Below are 21,906 nucleotides of genomic sequence, written 5' to 3' on the forward strand. Positions count from 1 at the left end.
GTCTGGTTGTTTATGTTTTAAGTGACTGGTCATGGGTTAAAATAGATGTCATTGAATGCAGCAAAAACGGATTGGTCACATGTCAGTGAGTGTGTGTACAAGTTTAGCATGTGGTTAGCACGTCTGACTCACATTTCTAAGGTTCTGGGTTATTTTAATACTCCCTGTGGCAACGTCTGATGATACTGTACATGCGTATATATGCAAAGGAGTTCAATCAAAAACAATTTCCTCACAGGATCACCAGGTGGTCCACCAGTGAATATTATTTCTTTTTAAAGTGACATGGGCAGCTTCTCACTTGACATAGATTTCAAAATGTTGTGCTAAATTGCAGGTCGGAACAGGCGTGGATTTAACAGGAATGACAGAAAAAAAATTATGGAGCCTGCCGACCTAGATGTTATAAATTGACCTAAAATAACTGCAAAACGGATTCCTATCATTTTGTATGGGTGGTGCAGACATTTTGATGGAAATATGGGTGAAAGTGCAGATATGTAAATTTATTTTCTGTTTTTGTAGATGGAGTGATGTTTTTTTTCTTTTTTTAACTGGTTTCAGACACATGCAAGATCAACCACGTTGTTTTCATGTGCGTCTGTGGCACTTTGACTTAGTTCCAAGCCAATGCTGGTTTTTGACATATTGTTGCACTGATGTAATGTGGATGTTTGGTTTCAATTGCATATTTCATATGACAAAAGGGATATGGTCTTGGTGATTTGACAGCTTGATGTGAATGTGTCTGCATCGCAATTACTGGAGGAATGGTTACCACTTTCCTGCTCTCTGACTACCACTTTCTTTTCTTTCGAAAAAGCGTTGCACAATAAAATTATCACAAAAAACAAAATACCCCCCCCCCCCCCCCCCCCACACACACACACACACACACACACACACACACACACGCGTCACAAGGGCACTGCGAAAGGATCCATAGCTTTGTTTTGGATAAATAATGTATTTTCGCCCCCACTGTTTAGCTAAGCCGAGGGAACTTTACTCATTAAATTGTGCAGGTATACCTAATGAAACGTCCGAGGAGGCAGTAATGATGGCAGTTTGAATGTTTATGTGCTGAGGTGTGTGTGCTGGCAGGTGGTAAGTTACACATGGCCGTGTTTGCACAAACTCCACTCCACACAGGGTCACAATTACTTTTGGTGTTCTCATTTTTCGTGTTATTTTTCTAAAATACCATGAACCATGTCGTCATGGTGGTGCTGTTCAGGTGTTTGTTTGTCTTGGAGGTCCACAACTGACCAATCAGTCTTATAAATCTGCTTATTTTCTTTAGTTGGGTTGTTTGCTGTGTAAAGGAAAATACTTTTAATGGTCCCTAACACTCGACTACCATGTCAAGGGACAACCTTGTACTATCTTATGCACAGATTTATTTACTGCGACCACCCACCGGAAAAATACTTGAAAAAAACGTCCAAAGTGTTGATGTGCCAAAGCAGTGATTGATTATGAAATTAATATTAAAGTAGAAGTTTAAAAACTTATCAGACTGAAATTATAGGCTAAGTGCTACTGTAAACATGAGCAGCTCTGACGAGGGTCCTCGTGTCAAAAAAACGAAAATGTAGTTATTAATATATTTGAATTCTGCACTTAAGCCCCTTTCACACTATACATAATATATGCAAGAACCTCAAATATCTCAAAATTGGTATTTTGTCCAACATATATAAATTTGTCATCTACACGAAACTTTATCCACCAACAGGAACTCTTTTACCAGAGTGGGTCGGATTCTGTTATTCCCGTACAACTTCATTCAATGTACTCCCTCATACTCATGTCAAGGCAATACATGGTTCTGTTTTTTTGTTTGTTTTTTGTTCCCAATTTAGGATGCGATTGTGCATTCTAAAATCTTTGTACTGGAAAAGGTCAAAACAATAAGGTGAAATCAAGACTTGAGCGAAAGCGGCTATGCGAGGAAAGCAGTAGTCTCTTGGGGAACGAGGGCCCCAAGTTGTGCAGATTAGATTTGTAGACAAGATGTGTTGACGCATTGATAGAAACTTTTTGAGCAGCGGATTCCGTCCGGGCCGAGTCATACGCATCTTGTCCAGACGTGTCCTCTGCATTGAGAGGAACATAGCACAGGACCTGACAAGGAGACCCTTTTTTCTAACATGTTCTGTCTTCATTACTCAAATGCTGTCTGTCACGTGCAACAGTGCTCATTCACTCCCTATAGACACACACGCGCAAGATGATACATGTTTCAGTTCAGTCTTTGTCCTTCCTATTTTTCACGCATCGTTATGAATGGCAAAACGCCACCAGCAAAGCAGGTTTATTTGTATCAGTCCAGGTCCACCGTGGCTCTGTTGCAGCTGTTGTCCAGCAGTGACCCTGAGTGGAGTTCAAGTTCTGTGTGGGAGGCTTTGACAGCCTTTTGGTTTCTGTGATTCTCTCCGAGTTGGCCTGTATTAAGCACAATTCCGCACAATGTTGTGTGTAGCCGCTGTTTAAGTGAGCATTTCCTTGGCATGAGGGGGAGATGAACCCACAATCAGTTGGAGGCTCATAGCTATGTTAAATCCATGCTGCCAGCTCTCAGTGCCTTAATAGAAAGCACACTTAGCAGTTCTCAAAAATGTCTCTTTTATCTGTCCCCATGCTCCATTTTGCCTTGTGTTTTTGTTTTATTTAATTCCATAAAACTCCCTGGTGAAGCAACTCGAGGTTTTGCCGTTTTGTGGCGAATCTGGAGGCGGTTTTCTGATCATGGTTCAAGCCATGCCAAAAAAGCAGCGTCACTTGTGACACAAACACACAACCCAGCCCTCCCTGCTAGCGCTGCCAAGCAGCCGGTGGGGAGAAGCCACCGCACCCTGCCACAGGGGCCCAGAGGCCCACCCCTTCGTGGAAAAGGGCACCGTGCAGGGCTACTGCTTGCTTCCACCACTGCTATAATTATGCTGCCCGCTTCTTTTTATAAAACCTGAAAAAAACCATCTTAATTCTCAGCCACTGTGCCTTGCGGGTATTTATATCTAGCATGATACTGACGTTACTCTTCTCGCGTAGGAATGAAACGAGGTTTGCATGTTATTCCCAGAAGTTACTGCTGTTTGGTCTTTTTTTTTTTTTTTTACTCGCTGTCTGGTCAGTTTAATACATTATTATCACTGCATTATTTAATGAGACCAAATCAATCATTTCTGTCATGGTCTGTGATTTTTTTTTTTCATATTGGTTTTTGATTGGATTGTTCATGTCCTAGTTTGCTTCAGTCCAGTCCCTTGTGTCTGCCAATCAGCTCCCTTGGCCACTTGGGTCTTATCCAATTGTTCCTCACTGTCTTGTCTGTTTACTTTTTTTTTTTTGTATTAGGCTTATTGGTTTCTTTCTGTCTTTGTTGAATCATTTCTTGTCACTTTTGTTTTGTGGTTATGTTCCTTGTTGATGTAAATCCATTCCCAAATTTTAGTTTAATTTGTATCTTGATTTGATGCCATGCAGCTTGAGATTCCACCTGCCCTCTGACCTCACCTCCCTGCTTCCCTGAACTTGGGTTCTCAACTTTGCAAAAACTGTGAAAATTTCAATCAATATGTCTGCCTTCAGCTGGATAATGTTCAATTTGGATGGACATTACCAGAAAAATACAGTGTGTTAGGTTGTGTCTTGTACCAAAAAACAACAAAACTTTGTGTCTAGTCAATGAGTATGATAGTGCTCAAACAAACTTTTTGAAATGTTTTTTACCCCTAACATACCCTGAAACATTTTGTCAATGTGAGATTTGTTTGCCTTCGATGGGCCACAAGGCCCCTTCACAAAGTCCAAACCAGTTGCTAGGGGCGATGAGAAGGAATTTCTCCAAGTCAGTAAATCTATGGAGGCCTCTGGCCATAGTGGACAAACAGTGTTGAAGAAGTCTGTTCAGTTCGTTTAACTCCCACTTATCATTGAGAGAATTTGTTCCCAAGTGACACCTCTTGTCTCACCTATGCATCATCCATTCTGCCTGTGGTAGGCTTTTTGTCCATTCTAATGCGTATGTGGACAGCCTTTTAAGGAATGTTTGCTCTTTTATAGTGCTCGGAAAATAATTCAAGTTTGTTTCACATGGTGGAATGAAACCGTTGTGTATTTCTCCTGTCTGAATTCTAGAGTTGTAAAACCCAGATTGATTTGTTTGTGTGGAAATGAAGGGAACAGGTTTGTTTATTCTCTGCCTGATGTCATTTTGTGATTAGAGTTTTATACTTCAGCTCTCTCTCAGTCTCTGTCTTGCTTAAACACGCACATAAATAGTCCAATCACAGATGACCGGAGACGCAGCACATACGAACTCAATTTTCTCCCACACAAAGCCCAAACAACTAAAACAACAACACAACACGCGTGCTGACGTATCCAGATAGGAAGGAACTCAATAAAATGCAACAAGGAGGCACAGCGCCGAGATGAAAGGAGGACTCGCAAAGCGGGCCGTTGGTATTTAGCACATCTGTTAGCCTGGCAGGGCTCTCAATCATGTGTGATGTTTAGGAGGCTGAAAGATGGTCAGAGAGCAACATGCGAGGTCATCTCAGCACTCACTCACATGTTTTTCACCATTAGGCACAAGAATGACCCCCCCCCCTTCATTCCTCCTCTTTCTGAAATGCTTTGCAAGAATGTTTCCTCTTTCAAGTTGTAATGTTTCACATGAATTTAATAACGGAATTACACGCTGCAATGGATTTTCACAATTCTGCTTTTATTTCTGAGAATAGATTGCCACAGTGCTTATTAAAACACTTCCGTTATGTTCAGCAAAACAAATTTCAGAGCTTCTGCAAATTTCTCGGCAAGTATCAGAATTAAGCTGTTTTTCAGCTAAGAGACTGACTTGTGCTAAGAATCTTCTGATACCTATTGAGGATGTGACACATGAGAGTGGACCTCTGAGATCATGACTGCAAATTATTTATGAACAGAATAACCCATGTACAAATCGTTTTTCATTTCTCATCCAAGTATCATTCATAATATTCATGTGAAAACTCATCCACTATGGCTTATCCCCTGTTTTTTCGGGGAGTCTTTCTATTTCCCTTGCCGTCATTGCAGCCCTGCATACACCTGTAACAAATGACCTTGTAGACAATGGTAGTGTAAAAATGGTTCTGGTGGAGCTCAGAGGCTTGATATTGTTTTTAGTCAGCCTATTTTTAAAGTCACTTTGCTGACGTGGATGACCCCCCCCCCCCCCCCCAATTATACAATAAAAAATAAAATAACGTGGCTCATTCTAGTCACTATTTGAAAAAGCTTCATGCAATGTACTGTCTTTAATGTCAATGTACTGATTGGCTTTATCATTTATTGTTTTTCCCACAGTTGCTGCGGCATGTAACAGTATCTGAGAAGCGCTGGAGGGCCCGGACACGCACAGAAGGGGTGGACGGGTGGAGCGATGAAGGCGAAGAGGGATTTCAAAGCGGCGACTGTGACGATGAGGACGAGTGCACTGGCGTGTCCGGCCTGGGACCACCGCCGCGACGCAAACGGTTACGCGTTTTTGCAGGTTAGATGCAGACATTCATTTTTTAACTTTTTGTCCATCTGCTCGAAGCACCACATGTATACTAATTCTGGTACTACTAGGTAATAAGTACAATGTGATACTGTTTCTATCTGGTGAGCTGGTTTCAAGTGTGCCGAGCCACTACAATATGGGTGATGTAAACTACACGCGATGACAAGATGACAAACACACATACTATAGTTTACCCTACCCTAAAAGTCATAAATAATTGCCTATATTAATAGTTTATACAATATACCACAAACTACAATACCAGAACCCTTAATATGCTTACATACATGTTCAAACATTGTACCCTTAAAAGTATAGTACAGTAAACAGTTTACAGCTCCTTTGTGAGCTGTTGAGCCAAAGTAGCAATATGTTCTTTAGTGTTTACTGATCTGACACTGCTGGATCCAAGCAGAAGTTACATGAACTGGCAGTCATAGATAGGTTGAACTATTTTATGGAGCTATTGTCCAAAGTAGCTGGAGATTTAATCTAATTTGGATGTGTATTGTGCATAATCCTTGTTTGGTGAAACGTTGTGCAACACGAACAATTCGAGTCTGAATCTCTGCTGAAAGATTTGTGATAGGATGAGCAAACTTTGCCTACAGACACAATGGCCTTCTGCCATCTCTCACAGATTTGTGATTAATGGGACAAATAGTTTGATGTTTTTCTGGTGTGGTTGTATGAAACAACAATGGGCTTGTTCTCAATTATAAGAGACCTTCTTTCAAATTTATGAGACAGTCTGTGAAAACATTTTGGTCACAGGCCATTAAATATGGAGAGAGATTTGTTTCAACAATATTCACACAAATATGTTCACGTCTTTCAGATCCAAAAACACAGTATATTTGTGATCTTCACATGTGCAGGTATTTTTTCAATTATTGGTGAAATTTTCAAATCCAGAAGTATATGTATGATTTTCTTGTCTTTTTTTAATGTTGTGTGTGCATTCATCATGACTTATCATTTGTAAAAAAAATCAGCTTCCGAAGTGTTGATGGCGCATTTGCAGATCAGTGCATACAGTATGTATTACTGCTGTGTGTGAACATCCTGAAATGCATGACATTTGTCTGAAAATAATATGTGTACCTATTGATCTACAAATCAACACTTCACAGGCATTATGCAATATTTAGAAATAATAAATCATGATAAATGCACAGAAAACACTGAAAAACACATGATGCATGTATTTGTGAATCTATAATACACAAAACAATGAATTCGTTGATCTTAGAAATACTTGTGGAAATACTGAATATATTTGTGGATCTGAAAGGCACGTGAAAATTATGGATGTATTTGTGTGAATAATCTTTCCTCATAACTAAATAGTTCACTCACTGTAGTGGGAACTTGAAAGGGATGGTCGACTTATTTAATCATTTCCATTGTTATTATTTTGAGAATTTTTTTTCTCAAGTAACATGAATACGTATGAAAACACATTTTGCCAGTTGCTGTCGACTGAAAAGGACCACGTGCTGAACAGCTCAGCGACTAGACGAGCCGTGATTGGTCATTACCCGAACCTTGAGCACAGGTGATTTTTATTCGACAGAAATGTGAAAATAGGGTTTTTAAAAGTATTCATTGTACATGAAAAATGATTTAGCTATCAAATTCATTACTCCAGACAAAATATTACGTTTCTATCCCTTGAACCAAACGAGAGCTTTTTGCTATAAGACACCGGTAAAGCGCACCACAAGGTTCCCACTGCAATGAGTCAAAGTGAGCACAGTCCAAACACAGGCAGAGGTGTTTACATGACTACTGTACATCTTGACACCAACGTGACACTATGAGGCGATAGACGTGAGACTTCCTCAGGTAGCCGCCTCGACTCAACCTTTTGACCTCACTGCTGTCAGTCAGAATGGTCAGACGGACCCTCCTTAGACCAAACAAAGAACAACTGAGGCTACAAACCGCTTGGAGAAAAGAAATCAAACAGAAAAAGAGGGATAAAACTGCCAGTGAGTAGGAACAAGGGAGCTCAAAATGCCGACACAAAGCCGGTGCAGCTGAGCAAACAAGGCCAAGGGAGTAGTCCTCCTGTCGGGGATGTTGTGGCAGAGATTTGGGTTTTCTGAGCAGGGAGCGAAAGTAAGAAGCAGAGGTTAACACAGGAATCCTGCAGGGCCAACACTTCCAGTGGGCTTGGCCGTGAGAGCTTCATACCCTCACTACTGGACTCACTACTGTCTCACTTCCACATCTCATTGCTTTACAAGCTGCCTATGGTTGACACCATGGGACATTAAAGCTCTTTGTATAAGCAAAGCTCCATTGAAAAATCCTGATTTCTGCTTGGTAAATTCCCAAATTAAGTGCGATACAGACATCCTGATTATCGGGCAGAATTTGACATTTTTCCCTTTTTTTTGTAAAGGTTGAGGTTCCCTTTAAATGTAAGCTTCAACTTTGTGACTGTCCTCAGGCTCTTTCGGCCCCCTGCATATAAGCCCAAAATGTTTGCAGACCTTGGAAAGTCCCTGCTCATTGGCGGGACACACAGATAGCTGCTGATAGCCCGTAATGACCCACCAAAACACTGACCTTGCATGGCCTCTCAGCCTGTTTTGGTCAAATATGAGACTGGGGGATTGGGGTTCAAAGGTCAACCTATAGAGCATGAGGCCTAATGGGCTGGATGTCTGAGCTGTGGGGCTCTTGGATGGACAGGCCAGATCTGCTTTCACAAAGCCAGGAGCGCAATGACGATACAACAGATCACACAGACAAACACGCAAACGGGAAGGTGACAGAAGCCACAACAATAAGGTGCTGAAAGGTCCGCCACGGGGCCCAGATGCCCACACAGCTTGGTTGTCAGGCTACAAACAGACAGAGAATGTTCCCAAATGTGCATAATGATTGATCTGTCCTCACTCGCTCTCAACGCAGATTCCATAACTGAGTGATTACCTTTGCTACACACATGCACACACACACTGTTTCACTCCTGACCAATCATTCCCCTCGCCTAACATTCCCAGAACATTCCAGGCCAGGGGAGCTATTCCAGGACAGGCACGACCCCCAGCCCCCTCCATGCCCTCTGTCTCGCCACAAACAGCCAAGCACAAATCAGTCTTTACTATGACCTCTGAAGATGTGCCGTGATTTCTGCTGAAGAACTGCTGAGTCGTTTGAGGCCCTCCCCCTCCCATTTTCTTCCTTTAAACTCTTTGTGATTGGCAGCGCGGTGAAATAATGGCGAGTACGTCCACCTCCGTCAGGAAACGAGTCCCTGTTGTTACATCTCCACATGGAGTTGTTTTTTTTTGTTTTTTTTTTTGTCAGTGTAACTGATTTGCCTGGCAACCAATTGAGGGTCTACCCAGTCTCTTGGCTCAATTCATTTGCGATAAGATCCAGTTTTGTGCCACCCCATCGAGAGCAAGCGGCATCAAAATTATGTGGGCAGAAGTTCTTGAGAATTTCTTCATATTTGTCACACTTACAGAACATGATCTTGTAATGAAATTGCCTCTTAAGTCTCTTGAATGCACCACCATGTGTTCTCTTGCCACTGATGTCCAAACTATAAATTCATTCATATATACATAAGTCATATGCTATGCACCTTACTCTGCAAAAAAATATTAGTGTGCATGTACTGATTGTGATGGTGTAGGTAGTGGTTAATGAAACTTGGAGCGGGCTCACCTGTGTTTTCATGACGCCTGTCCCTCAAAATTGAGTTAATGCGAGGTGACGTAAAATGGGAAATATTCCAAAGAAAGATCATTTTACTGTACAAGGCCGTAAAGATACTAGGACAAATGTACGTCATCAGAATTGCCTAAAGGGCAAACAAGTCAGAGTTCTTTTTTTTTTTTTTTTGCTGCCTGGTAACTCAATGACAGTAGCCATGTGAATAAACCTCTTGTAACAACTGTGCACTCAGATGCTTGGTCGCCTTAAGTTCCCCAAAGGCAAGCTCTTATTGTGGAAGCTACAGAGAATTTTATCAAAACTCCAGGTCACCAAAATACACGTGCAAATATAGCAATCATGTGATGCCAAATACATGACAACGTGTCTGGGGTTTTCTTCATGTCTGTCTATGTAAAATAAAGAGAAATTTGGTTAAAGGATGCAGGCGGGGAATAAAATGAGACAAAAACAAATTTAACAACGGTAGGTTGAAACACAGACAAACGTAAACATCGTGTAACCTGGATGTGAGTCGAATTAACGCCCGTACATGCTGCCAGTGCGAGAACCTGGCATATAAATTATCTGCAGCTGTGACCCTTGACTCTTGGCACCTGATAAGTGAGTCACACGGCGCCGTTACTCCACAGTAGTGTTTACCACATGTTTTCCTCAAAGCGGCCATAATCCAGACACTGCTGGTAACGCTCGTGACCCAGGCTGTATTCACTAAATTTGTTGTGCACTTGTACTTGAAGTTCTATATGCTTTCCCAGTGCTGATGATATGAGCTATTGCACATGAACGTGCTTCCAAGTACAACGTTTACGGACCATGTGCCGGAGTGTTGCATGAAACAGGAAGATGTGTCAGACAGTGAGGAAGGAGCACTTTTTTTTGACTTGACTGTAAACTGTCATTGTTGTAAGATATAATTGCACACACACTGAAAAATTTGGACAACATAGGTTGCATTTAGTTCTGTCTTCACACTACTCACATTTCTTTTCTTTTTTTTTTTCCAACCAGTTGCCAGTCCCTAGACCTCCCCTAATCGTTGTGGTATGGAAAGTTATGCATGACATTGACCAAGCAGATGAATGGCCGGGGTTGAACCGTGGCATTTTTGCACTGAGATTAATTCCAGATAGCCCCCTGCAAACAAAATAAAATTGGATGCCATTTTTCCTGATGAACCATATATATTTTTCCTTACAATCTCTGGTGGTATACTTTAATACCCCCGGTCCAATGTTCTAAACTTCCATTGCTTTTCAGCCAATAAACACCTACTGTAAAGTCAGCCAATCCTGTTCCTTCCTTACCTCTTGCACAAAAATGATGACGTTTACCACCATCTGTGTAAATAGGCTTGGCTAAGTGTAATGGTGCTCTTTGGTTCTTACTGGGTCCAGTGTGTTCTCAGCTATGTGTATGTGTGTTTTTGTGGGGTTTTGAAAGGAGATGGGAGAAAAGGAAGGACAAGAACAGAGGGAGGAAGTTACCCTCTTATTGGACCCTTGCTGGTCTTCTGCCATGCCGCCTTCTCAACTGATTCCAGGGATAAAATCCTTAAGATTATTCAAAGGCTGGACAAGAACCCCTGGCTTAATTTCTGTGGAAACAAGCAAAGATCTGACTGGATTCTCATCGTTTTCTTGAAGGGAGCAGCCCACCGGCGCTTGATTCATTTTGTAGGCTTTATGCATTTTTCTGTTTGTGTATGCCTTTCGGAAAAGCGCTTGTTTGCTCAAGAGCTTTATTTACATTCACAGGCACTTTTGGACGCACTAAATTGATTCCAGGCTCATTCCTGGGTTGTGTCCATCAGCTCAGCCACAGTCCACAAACACTCCGCACACAGCGGGTCCATTCTCGAGGCTCACTCCTCCGTTGCTTGCTGCCACATTTACACACTGCAGCCATTTTGTGGGAATCTCCTAAAGAAACATTTTGAAGGTTCGGATGATTTGCATGTTACACTTGAACACTTGACTCTCACATGCGTCTCACAAATTCTCCCTCCGCGCACGTAGTCGGGTCTCCTTCCAAGCAGCGCTCGCTTTTGATTATGCAGCTCATTCTTGAATGTGATTCAACAATGCAGCGAGCATTGTTGGAGCGCTGCTGTCGATAGACTGTGAGCTGCGGCACGAAACCGCAGGCTGACCACTGGAACCAGCTTCAAATAGTCAATGAAAGCCATCAAGTGGAGCTCTGTGTGTACAGCCAAATTGTCCCTCATTGCATTATTTCTGCCTTTCACCGGACATAAATGTAAAGAGAAAGCTGCGTGATTGTTGGCAGGCATAAAACATACAGTATGTCCCAAAATGCCTGCTCTGCTTCTCTCTCGACAGCCGTAAGTGGAGATTTGTAAATATCTCTGTTGGAATGTCAGACTCCGTCATTATTGGATGACAAAGATAGCACCTAAAGAATTATGTTCCTCAAAGGATCTTTGGCGAGCAGTTCAGGCAAAAGCTGATCCGTGAATCCGCGTGTTGGCTTTTTCCACAGTCACTGCACTCTCTATAAAAAAAGAAAAGCCTTCCAGTCACCCTTAGCCAATCTGACAGCACCAGACTATGAGTTGCAGAAGGTTACAGGCCTTTTCTGTGAGTGCAGGAGCTCCCCACCCTGAATGAGCCCCTCGACATGCCTTCAGTACAGAATCGAGTCTTTGTATGCTTGATTTGTTATAGGTTTTACCTCACTCTCTCGCTCACCCACATTACGCCTTTACAGCTCTACTAGGAATTTTCTTTTGAAATGTATGTTCGTTACTAGATTTTATTTCCCATCCAACTCTCTCAATTTCTAATTATTGTAACTACATTCACCCATAGAGGACTACAGAAACCTAGGTAGTTGTGAAACGGAAATGTCGAGTGTTTGGACAATTTTAGGTCTCAAAATGATTGCCAAGAATTAATTGTTGATTAATTGGGTAATCTGTTGTTTGTTTATTAATGGATGAATGGTTGCACCTCTAATAAAAACAATAAACATAGTATATCTAAGTCAATCAAATATTGAAAGGTGTAGTGAGAGGCCATTTATTAAAAAATGTCTCACCTCACTAACACTTGTTCCCTTCACTAATAATTAAAAGGCGCTGACTTGTATTTGTCCCCTATTAATGGTTAATACAATCTTTGGGAAAAGAAAAAACAACCCCATAACAGGTAGTTTTTCGTGTACTTTTTCAAAACGCCGTTTGTAATGTCATCAGTGTTTACAGGATTTGTCTTATTCTTTCTTTTCTGTCACATAATAACTGCAAGTGTTTAGGAGGTTCTGAGGCCAGAGTCCACTCAGAGAGCTTTGCTGTCCCATAGGCCCAAGTCACGGCCTCCACAGTGTGTCCCGTTTGTATTGGCCTAACATTCCCAGTCCCTCCGATCACCCCTGCGGTCAGCCTGCGGGTGTGGAGGCAGACGGTCACATTCCACGGACAGAAGCATCATGCAAAGCTCCCTCAGTTGCTTCTCAGCTCTCAGTCAGCAATGTCATGGGACAAATTACTCTGGTCAGGTCAGAGCGGCAATATAATTTGACCAGAGCACTGCACAACAAGCCAGTAACCACAGTCCAGTGCCTTATCGGTTAAGCCCCCCCCAATGTCCTCCACACACACAACATACACACACCACCACCACCATCAGATAGATGACAGAAAGGTAGTCCATTATAGAGCTCTGATTGAGTTTCTCCTGTAGTATTGTCCTCTTGTTGAGTTTGCAATTCCATACACTGAACAGCACTCACACAGAGAGAGAGAGCGTTAGAGAGAGAGAGCGAGAGAGAGAGGTAGACACTATCCAAATATGCTGAGTGTAACATTCACTTTATTTTGTTGACATGAGCTCAATGGTAAAATATTTGGTTTACCTCAGACTCTCTAATATCTTCTAAGATGGTAATTCTTGTTGAGAACCTAGATCAAATTTGACCCGCCTTGGCATGTTATGCGCACACCGTGTCTGCCAATGTAACAGAAATCTAAACTATCTCTCCAATTTCATAAGAAGCACCTGTGTTTGGAGACTTAACATTCCACAAACTTATCTAACCCCTGAAAAAAAAATCCTTTGTACATAGCCTACATCTACTGAATAAACTGTACTGGACCCCTCATTTGGCAATGTTCACCCCCATGTATTCAAGAAATACATTATAAATATGCCGTGCGCAATCTAAAGTTAATTACCACTACAATACATCAAACAATTTGGCGTTTGAACAGTGTTTTCAGGCCAACACACGTATAAGGTTTACAAAACATTTGTTACATAATTTACCAACATACTGGAGACATCAACACATCTCTTCTTGTTGGTCCTGAAATTAGTAAAGGCTGGATAATAAAGTCTAGATCAGGGGTGTCCAAACTCAGTCCTCGAGGGCCGGTATCCTGCATATTTACCAGGTTTTATTCCCAGACACACCTGAATCAATTGATGAGCTCATCAGCAAGCTCAGAAGAAGCCTGATAATGAGCCTGATGGTTTGAATGAGGTCTATCAGAGAAAGAAACCTGCAAAACATGTAGGACTCTGGCCCTCGAGGACCAAGTTTGGACACCACTGCTCTAGGTGCTCTGTTTTGGTGGACAACACTCGTTCGCTCTGGTACAAAAAGTTGCATTTGACTTTTTTTTTTTTTTTTTCTTGGCCAGCGCAAGCAAATTGAAAATGTTAGGGAATATTGCTGACCTTGTTGTGCCATGCTGAGCGTTCAAGCTCCGGACACACCTTAAAGTTGGATGACTGAAAGTAAACTAAACTTTAGACCAGCTGGAATTATAATTTAGTTTTTTCCTCAGATTGACGATTTTTTTTTCTTCTTTTTGCGGACGTGCTAACCAGCCCGCTACAGTTGAAAGTATGAAGCTTAAATTATGTCTATTTCCATCATGGCACGAGCCGTACAATGCTGTCTCCATTGTGGGTAACACAATTAACCTAGCCCTGTTCTCTAAAGCGTGTAAACTGAGACAAGGTTTCAGAGACCCAAAATTTTATATAACCCGACGTTAACCAGAATATTGACTTCATTTAAACGTAGCCTATTATGTCCAGTATTACAAAAAAAAAATCTGAATATGTTCATGGTTGACTTAAAACTGATTGTAGTTGTCAGGAAAATGTAGCTTTTCATTGCAGGTTGCCGTTTTGGATACATAGCTCGCTTGTTGCCACAACAGACTGTACAGAAAAAGCCTCAAGCACTGTCACAAAAAGTCCAGACTCCCATCCCCTTTAGCCCCATTTCCTTTTGCACAAACAGCCCACCACATGCATACACGCATGTATATTCAGACACTCCACCACTTTTTGACCCACAACAGGGATCCAAACAAACATCCGCTCACCCCTAAAGACCGCAATTCCCTGACCCGTCCTGCTTCTGGGGACTTGCGGCTAAAGACAACATATAGTCGGAGCTTAAATGCATCAGCGTTTGTTGACTTGCATGTGAAGTGTGTGCCTGCCTGCCTGCCTCATTGAGCCATGCACAACCAGAGCTTTACCAATCAGTGGCTGCACTACTGACCTCTCCCCTGACTTGTAACTTGAGCTCACATCGCCACAATAAAACTAGCAGGGGTACACAAGCAAGTTAGTGTGATTGTCTTAAAATTGAGGATTTGGAGGGTTGTGAATGTGTGCGTGTGCGTGTGTGTGTGTGTGTGTGTGGGGGGGGGGGGTTCTTATGAGTCCATATGGGTTACATTAATCATTCTAGGAGTGGCTTTCTACAAATCCATCTATCTGGCTAATTGTCACTACGTGTTCACTGTTCGGACTTCTTCCTCCACTTTGTGAAAAAAGCAAAACTGTTGTTGATGCACGCTGGATGTCGGTGGCTATCTTTACAAACAGTCAAGACGGTGTCCCTTGCTTTTCATGGTTAATGGGAACCAAAAAGTCCCCGCGAAAAGTGAAATCTGCTGTCGAACCCTCTGGCCCCTTTTCCACCAACCTTGGAGAAGTATTGAAAAGTACTGAAAGGCATTTATATTTTACTTATCTTTACTTTCTGCAGTACACACATTTACTTTAATATTTAATTATCAAACCTAGTTCTTGTGGTAAGAGCATTCACAGAACGCAAGCCTGTTCATACGTGTTTACCCAAAGGTGGGTACATGACCACTTATTCTGGTTAGAAAATGAGTAACTCCGGTGTCTTATTGAAGTTTTTAAAATTCCAATTATGAGCTTATTCAGGTTAGGCCACCTGTGTGCATGACAATTAAAAACATGAATATTGCCAATATTCGACTTTAAAAGGGTTAATGACTGCATGTGGACGGAGTCTGTGTCTTTTTTGTCACTCTAAATCTTTCTCTACTTTGTTATACAGGAGCACAGGTGTTCACTAATTATACCAGGATCTTACTATGTCCAAACCTGACTGTTGGGGATTTAAGTTTGCATAGTGTTCTGTCCCTGAGGAGTTGTTTTTAAAGCTTGCAGAACAAGGCCCCTCTGTGGTCCTGCTCGCATAGCAGGAAGACAGAGGTCTTTTTATTTGTATTTTTTCGACAAACACACACGATTGCAACTGTTAGTAGCTGAAACATAATGCTTTCTCATCGGAAACTTCATCCTAGAACCACTAACAGCCAAATACCAACAAACACACTTGCTCCTGCCCTCCTCCTTATCCACAGGGTATACATGCCATATTGAATTGCACCTTGAGCCTAATTGGCTTGGCATTACAGTGGACCGCTGTCGACAGTGACAAATTGTTCTTTCAGAGCCTCGGTGAATGTCCACCCGGTGCCATGTCATGAGAACCTAGGGAAAGCACACAGTTCAAGAAGAAAAGTTAATTGTCCCTCTGGTCCAAGTTAATTGCAAAGAAAATTGGAGGGGATACACTTCGGATCTTTTATATTTATTTGTGCCGGTCCTATATTTAAAACTTAATGGGAGGGCTTTGTCATATTTGTTGACTTTTTCTAACTGCTTCCGCCGATTGCATAGTAGTTAAGAGACACTCCTTCCTCCCACACAAGAAGCAGAGGACACAGATCAGATTAGACAGCTAACTCCATTTGGAACTGCACGATTTTATGGGCACAGATGTGACAGTGTGTACATGTATCCATGCCTGCATGCGTGTGCACGTCCATCTGGCACTAGCTCATTGGCATGCCAAAGCACAGCACGCCTTATTACTGACATCCTCCCGCCCTTTCTCATAACTCAACCTTCTTATTACAATACAATTACCTCACAGCTTTTCGCTAGACAAAGCATAGCTGTCAGTGTTTCCCTTTCCTACACTCACACACACATAGACATATACACATGTGCATGGGAGGGGAGGCTTCTGCTCAGTGTCAGTAGGCGCACAGCTGTGGATACGGAGCGATGCGGCAGCTGTGAGGAAGAGCTCAGCAGCAGGTGACTAAAGTCCCTGCAACATGCTCAACAAATGGACGAGGAGAAGTGTGGTGGATTCAGGGAACTATAAATCATATTTTAAATACAACTTTTAGTTACCCGAACATAGTATACAGCCACTACTATAACAGGAAAAGTAACACCTCAAAGTTGCAGAATTTATATAGTGAGAATTTCCTGAGCCGGGTAGTAGGGATAGGGCAAGACATGAATGTAACAAGAGGTGATGAGTCACGGGGATGAGGCAAGACGAGTGGAGCGAAGCCGTTTTTTGACTTGGTGATTGACTGCCTTTTCGGAACAACGTTGTGTTGTTCCTATCGGGAGTTGTTTGGGAGCAACGGTTTGTGCAGTAGAAAGTCAAGCTGTTATGCTGTGACATGCTGCTGGGAACAACTTCAAAATAAAAGCATGCCAAGGCATTGGTGTACTTATATTATTTGGTATGGTAAAGTTTATTTTGAAGCGTTGGCGATGTGTTATACTTTCATGGGGTGCATTAACAAGCGATGCATTCCTCTGTGTACTTACACCATCGTACCTCGGGAGCCAAAAGAAAAAACTAAATGTCATGCTGTGCAGGGATGAGATATCTCATGGCCTTCTCATCTCATTCCATTCCTACTGGCTAGGTTATATAGAAATAGTTGTGATCATTATCTTTAAAAATGCAGTTTTACATTTGATAAAATTATTTTTCATCTACAATCAATACTTTTAAAACCACATTTTGCTCCTTGTTTGTCAAATGAAAATGGCACATACTCAGAGCTCAGGTAACAGCCAATCACAGCTCAGCTTGGAAACGTCACATCACCAAACCTAGAAAACAGGTGAGCCATTACCTAGGCCATTACCTAAGTGATGTCATCTTTAATTGACAACAAGTGGAAAAATGTGTTTTCAAGGGCATTGAATATACATTAAAAAAAATTAGTTCCGTAAATTATGAACAAAATATAAACTTTTTACCGCTAAAGTAGCCCCTTAAATATGTTACTGTGCAGTACTGTGTTGTGTTGTATGAACTGTGCATACAAGCAATATGTGAATCATGGATTTTATGAACCATTCCAGCCCTACAAAATATGCAAGTGTTGGCGTTCTATCCAGACAGTTCTTCAATTTATAACGACGGGCGTTTGAAGTTTGGCATGAGGCGACCGTTTAAGGGTTTTGTCATCTCACCACTTTAATTAACAAGTCGACACTTAGAGTGAAATGTGTTTTGTCGCAATGTGTTTTTATTGATCTGGTTAAGCAGTGTGCTTGGGTTTTTGTAATTCTCCCAGTATAGCATTGTTATCACAGCTGTGAAAGACATCAAGCATAAGGAGGACAGACATACCACATGTTTTTCAGCTTTGTGACAATGTCGGGTCTAAATGTCTCCATCCTTCCCATCCTTTCCTGCTTCTCACATATTTTTCATTCTTTCAACCCCTTCAATCACCCACCCATCTCCTTTCTCTATTTACATCCTCTTTCCTCTCAGACCTCGCTGATAACTTCGCAATGGATGACTTCACCTTCCAGGAGCAGCTTCTGACCCCTCGCTTGGCCAAAGCTGGAGTTGGAGACATCCCGTCATCTGGCACCGCACTGCAGAGTGTCTACCTAGTCCTGACGGTCCCCGTCAGTCTGTGTTTCTTGCTTCTGTGTGGCCACTGACGTCTGTCCTCTGCACTCTCTTGCAAACGTTGCAAACCCTACAGAACAAAAGAAACACTTTGAAATGTATTATTCCAGAGGCACGGTTCCTCGAAGATTTGACAAAGCATTAGCATCACACAATACTCCATTCTCTTCGACTTTAGATTCTTTTTAAAGCACAAGTGACAAATTCAAATTATGTAAATAAGAAATCAGTTCTCTCTGCCTCTCCAACGATGACCAAATGAGTCCTGCAGCTTCCTCACTGATTGTGACGCCTGGCGCCCGTTATTACTGAGCGTTCTCAGTAAGTGGACATCGGAGGTCTGTGGACATTATTTTTGAAATGCTCCCTGTCCTTGTCGTCTCTGAAGTACTACCTTGCAGGCCCTAGGTGACATCCATGGGAGTAAATGAACACCCCCTACCTTGACAGGTAAAAACTCTCACACACTGACTGCTGTGTAATGACACACTATCTTCAAATGTCGCAAAAATGTCTCATATATTTCTCTCTTGTTGTTTATGTCCTAGAGATAGCCAAATAATTTCAGACTGGTTGCTCTTATCGGCCCTTTACAAAGAGAGTCGAGGCCCGAGAGTATATGTACAGTATGTCTCCTGCTACAAACTGTACTGTGTAAGTTTCTGTGTTGATTCCATGTTTACAAACAAAGTTTATTTGTAATGTTAAATCTTTCATAGGGCCACAGGGTGGACTGTAAAAAAAAATAAAAAATGACAGTATTTTACATGCTGTCAAGCTGTAATTACATAGAAACATTTACATGTGTAATACCTGTGAATATTATTACCGCCATGAATAACAGAGGGCAATGGAGGAGGCCTTTTTTTTTTAATATCTGTCTGTTTCGCTGCAGTTTTTATATATCTCCTTGGATTTTTGATGATGGGTAGAAGTACTTAAGAGCGTGTTCCTGTTTCTATTAATTTTGATGACAATCCGTACATTCACGATATCGTAAATAATAACGACCATTTGAAATATCTCTAAAAATAAAAGATACCTTTTTCTAACCTCATTCAAATTTTTATGGAAAAGCCATGTGTATGTTGCATTGGCTTTTTAAGTGATTCATGTTTCCCTTGTTAAACTGAAGGCCTTAGATACAAAGACATATACGTACAGTATACACTACTTCTATTACTGGGCATGGAAATAGATCCCTGTGTTTAATGTACTGTATTTGTCTATAGTGAAGGCAATGCAGCGCTTAGCTGTCATAGACATCAGTGGTACTGTTTCGGAATATCCTGCCAATGTCAGCATGAGGCAACAAAATGTTAATACAACAGTCATGGCAATTCATGTGTATTTTGTATTTAAAAATATTTTTAGTTAAATGTTTGAATGTGTGTTTTTTTTTCTCATTGAGCAAAGCTTTGCTATGATTTCTTTTGGTCCTCAAATTTCAAATACAGCTGCCTCCAAGCTGAATTTCAGTGTGAAGGTTTGCACTATAAAGTTGCTGCCACCAAAATGACTTCATATGTGGAAGAGACTGACAACACTTAACAAAAATGGCTCTTGATCATGTTGACACGCAACAGGTCAGTGTTCTGCCATTGAAAACTGCATCAGTATTGTGTATATGTCATGAGAAACCATGTCTAACAGTTTCTACACTTCTACATCTGCATTTTGAAATCCAGATTGAGAAAAGTGACATTTGATTTCAATGAATGTATTTAAAATTAATTAAGACCTATTTATTATGTAAGTAAACAACTGTTAATGTGAATAAATACCTGTTGATTATTATATTTATTTGCTATGTGTTCATAATGTACCATTTCACATTACCATTAAAAGGAAAACATGACCAAAATGAATGTGTCTTTAAGGAGGCTGAGCACATTTAGACATGTTTCACATTTGCTGATCTGCATTGTGTTTTGTCAGATGTTAATTACTGAATACCCTAAAAAAAATAAATTAAAATTGTCGACCTGAGCAAACTTTGATTATTTGATTGTGTCATAATTCCATACTCCGAACAGTGTTATGAGACATGATTGCTTAACCCTTGGCAACTCGGTGAAATTCGGTGGTTAGCAACAGGCATGTTACTGTTGTGTTCGTGCAGTATTTTCACAATACAAGTGTGTCACTGTTTTGTGGAATATATGATGGAGCTGCTCATGTTTCTAAACATGTATGATCCCCGTGTGTGATCCCGTAACCAGACAGATTGAAAACAACATTTAAAACCAGATAAATTAATTGTGTTTTATATTCTAGTGCGGATTATACTTCCTTTTTTTCTTCCCAGTAACGCTTTCGATCGGAAAAAGTCTATAATCTGCTTGCGGGAACAGTTTGAGGAGGGACAGACTGGATGTGTTTGGTATGCAAGAAGTTGGGAACCCTGACCTCAGGCCCATTAAAAATCTTTGGAATGATCTATCATACTCTCAATGCTCTCCCCAGAAGAGTGTTTTAACATCAAACGAGACAGTCTCATTTGTTGCATTGTTTCTATGTGTTAAGACCATTATTTTCGATCACTATTGTATTTTAATGGCATGAACATAGACATCATCATCAAATAAAATTGAACAATTCACAACAAAATGTACAGTTTAGGTGCTCATATTTCTGTATCAAAGAGTACAGCTTTCATTTGAGTCTTTTTTTAGAATGCTTCCACAAAAGTGGAATTTTAAGAATTGGTAAAGTATGTTTTCTAATGATGTGTATTATACTGTATTATCTTCTGTTAGCCTGTTGCTTTTTTTTTTTCAGAGATGGAAAATTGGGCTAGGTTCGCATGATACACTTGAGCTAGAGTGTAATATGCAAACACATATTTATAAAATCATAAGTACAAAGTAAAATCACAGTTTATGGTAGGTAAAATCAAATGTATTTTAGAGTTATGCTATATTTCACTGATGCCCCAATTTATCTCTTGTTTTCTACAACTTAACTTGCTAAGGGTCATTGAGTCATGAAACTTATCCCAATTTATATGCAAGCCTTGAGATTGGGCTGCCATGATTAGTTGACTGGTGACAAAGACTATTTTAATAGTTAACTATTCATCATTTATGTATTCATTCTTTGTTTTTATGCCCAAAATGGCTTGTATGTGATATGCATGCACAGTAGTGGTCTTCTGAATACGGTGGCCCTGAAGTGCAAGATATATTAACAAATTGTAAAATACTTTAATATTTCACAAAACATTTTCACAAGAGACAAAACACATTTCAGAAAACAATTCCCGAAAATCAAAACACGTTAACATTTCAGGAAAATGACCAAAAGCCAAAACACAAATCTGAAAGGGCATGAACCATATTGCTGATTGATGTCCAGACATCAATTAGTCTGAATTCGAATGCAATATTAGGCATGCCCTGCATGCACACGGTCCTTTCTAATGTATGTACATTCTGCAAATATAGATTTTAAAATCAATGAACATATTATGGTGTCAGAGCCAGTATTAATCTTTTGTAAATTGACCTGAGCCAACAAGTGACTCAATGTGACTCATTGTCCTGTGAACACATATAAACACTGTGAATTTGGGTGTTCTGGGTGGCTCATTTCTTTAATTAAAA

General features: G+C 40.9%; 1 protein-coding gene across 2 annotated transcripts in view; it reads left to right on the forward strand.

The window, feature by feature from the left end:
• Positions 1-20,098, forward strand: part of gpc3 (glypican 3) — a 77,838-nt gene extending 57,740 nt beyond the window's left edge. Inside the window, exons 7-9 of one of the 2 annotated variants that reach the window (XR_015867684.1) lie at positions 5,359-5,545; positions 18,158-18,751; positions 18,850-20,098. Coding sequence is in view for 1 of the 2 variants with exons in the window: in XM_088432181.1 (XP_088288307.1) it covers positions 5,359-5,545; positions 18,158-18,333 (363 nt within the window). In the remaining variant the exon portion in view is untranslated. Of the gene's footprint in view, positions 1-5,358; positions 5,546-18,157 lie in introns of both variants that reach the window. The other variant, XM_088432181.1, reaches the window with a different exon arrangement.
• The last annotated feature ends 1,808 nt before the right edge of the window (positions 20,099-21,906 follow it).

The sequence above is a fragment of the Hippichthys cyanospilos genome, chromosome 13, assembly GCF_059441005.1.
Source record: "Hippichthys cyanospilos isolate Australia breed blue-spotted pipefish chromosome 13, RoL_Hcya_1.0, whole genome shotgun sequence".
Classification (NCBI taxonomy): Eukaryota; Metazoa; Chordata; class Actinopteri; order Syngnathiformes; family Syngnathidae; genus Hippichthys; species Hippichthys cyanospilos.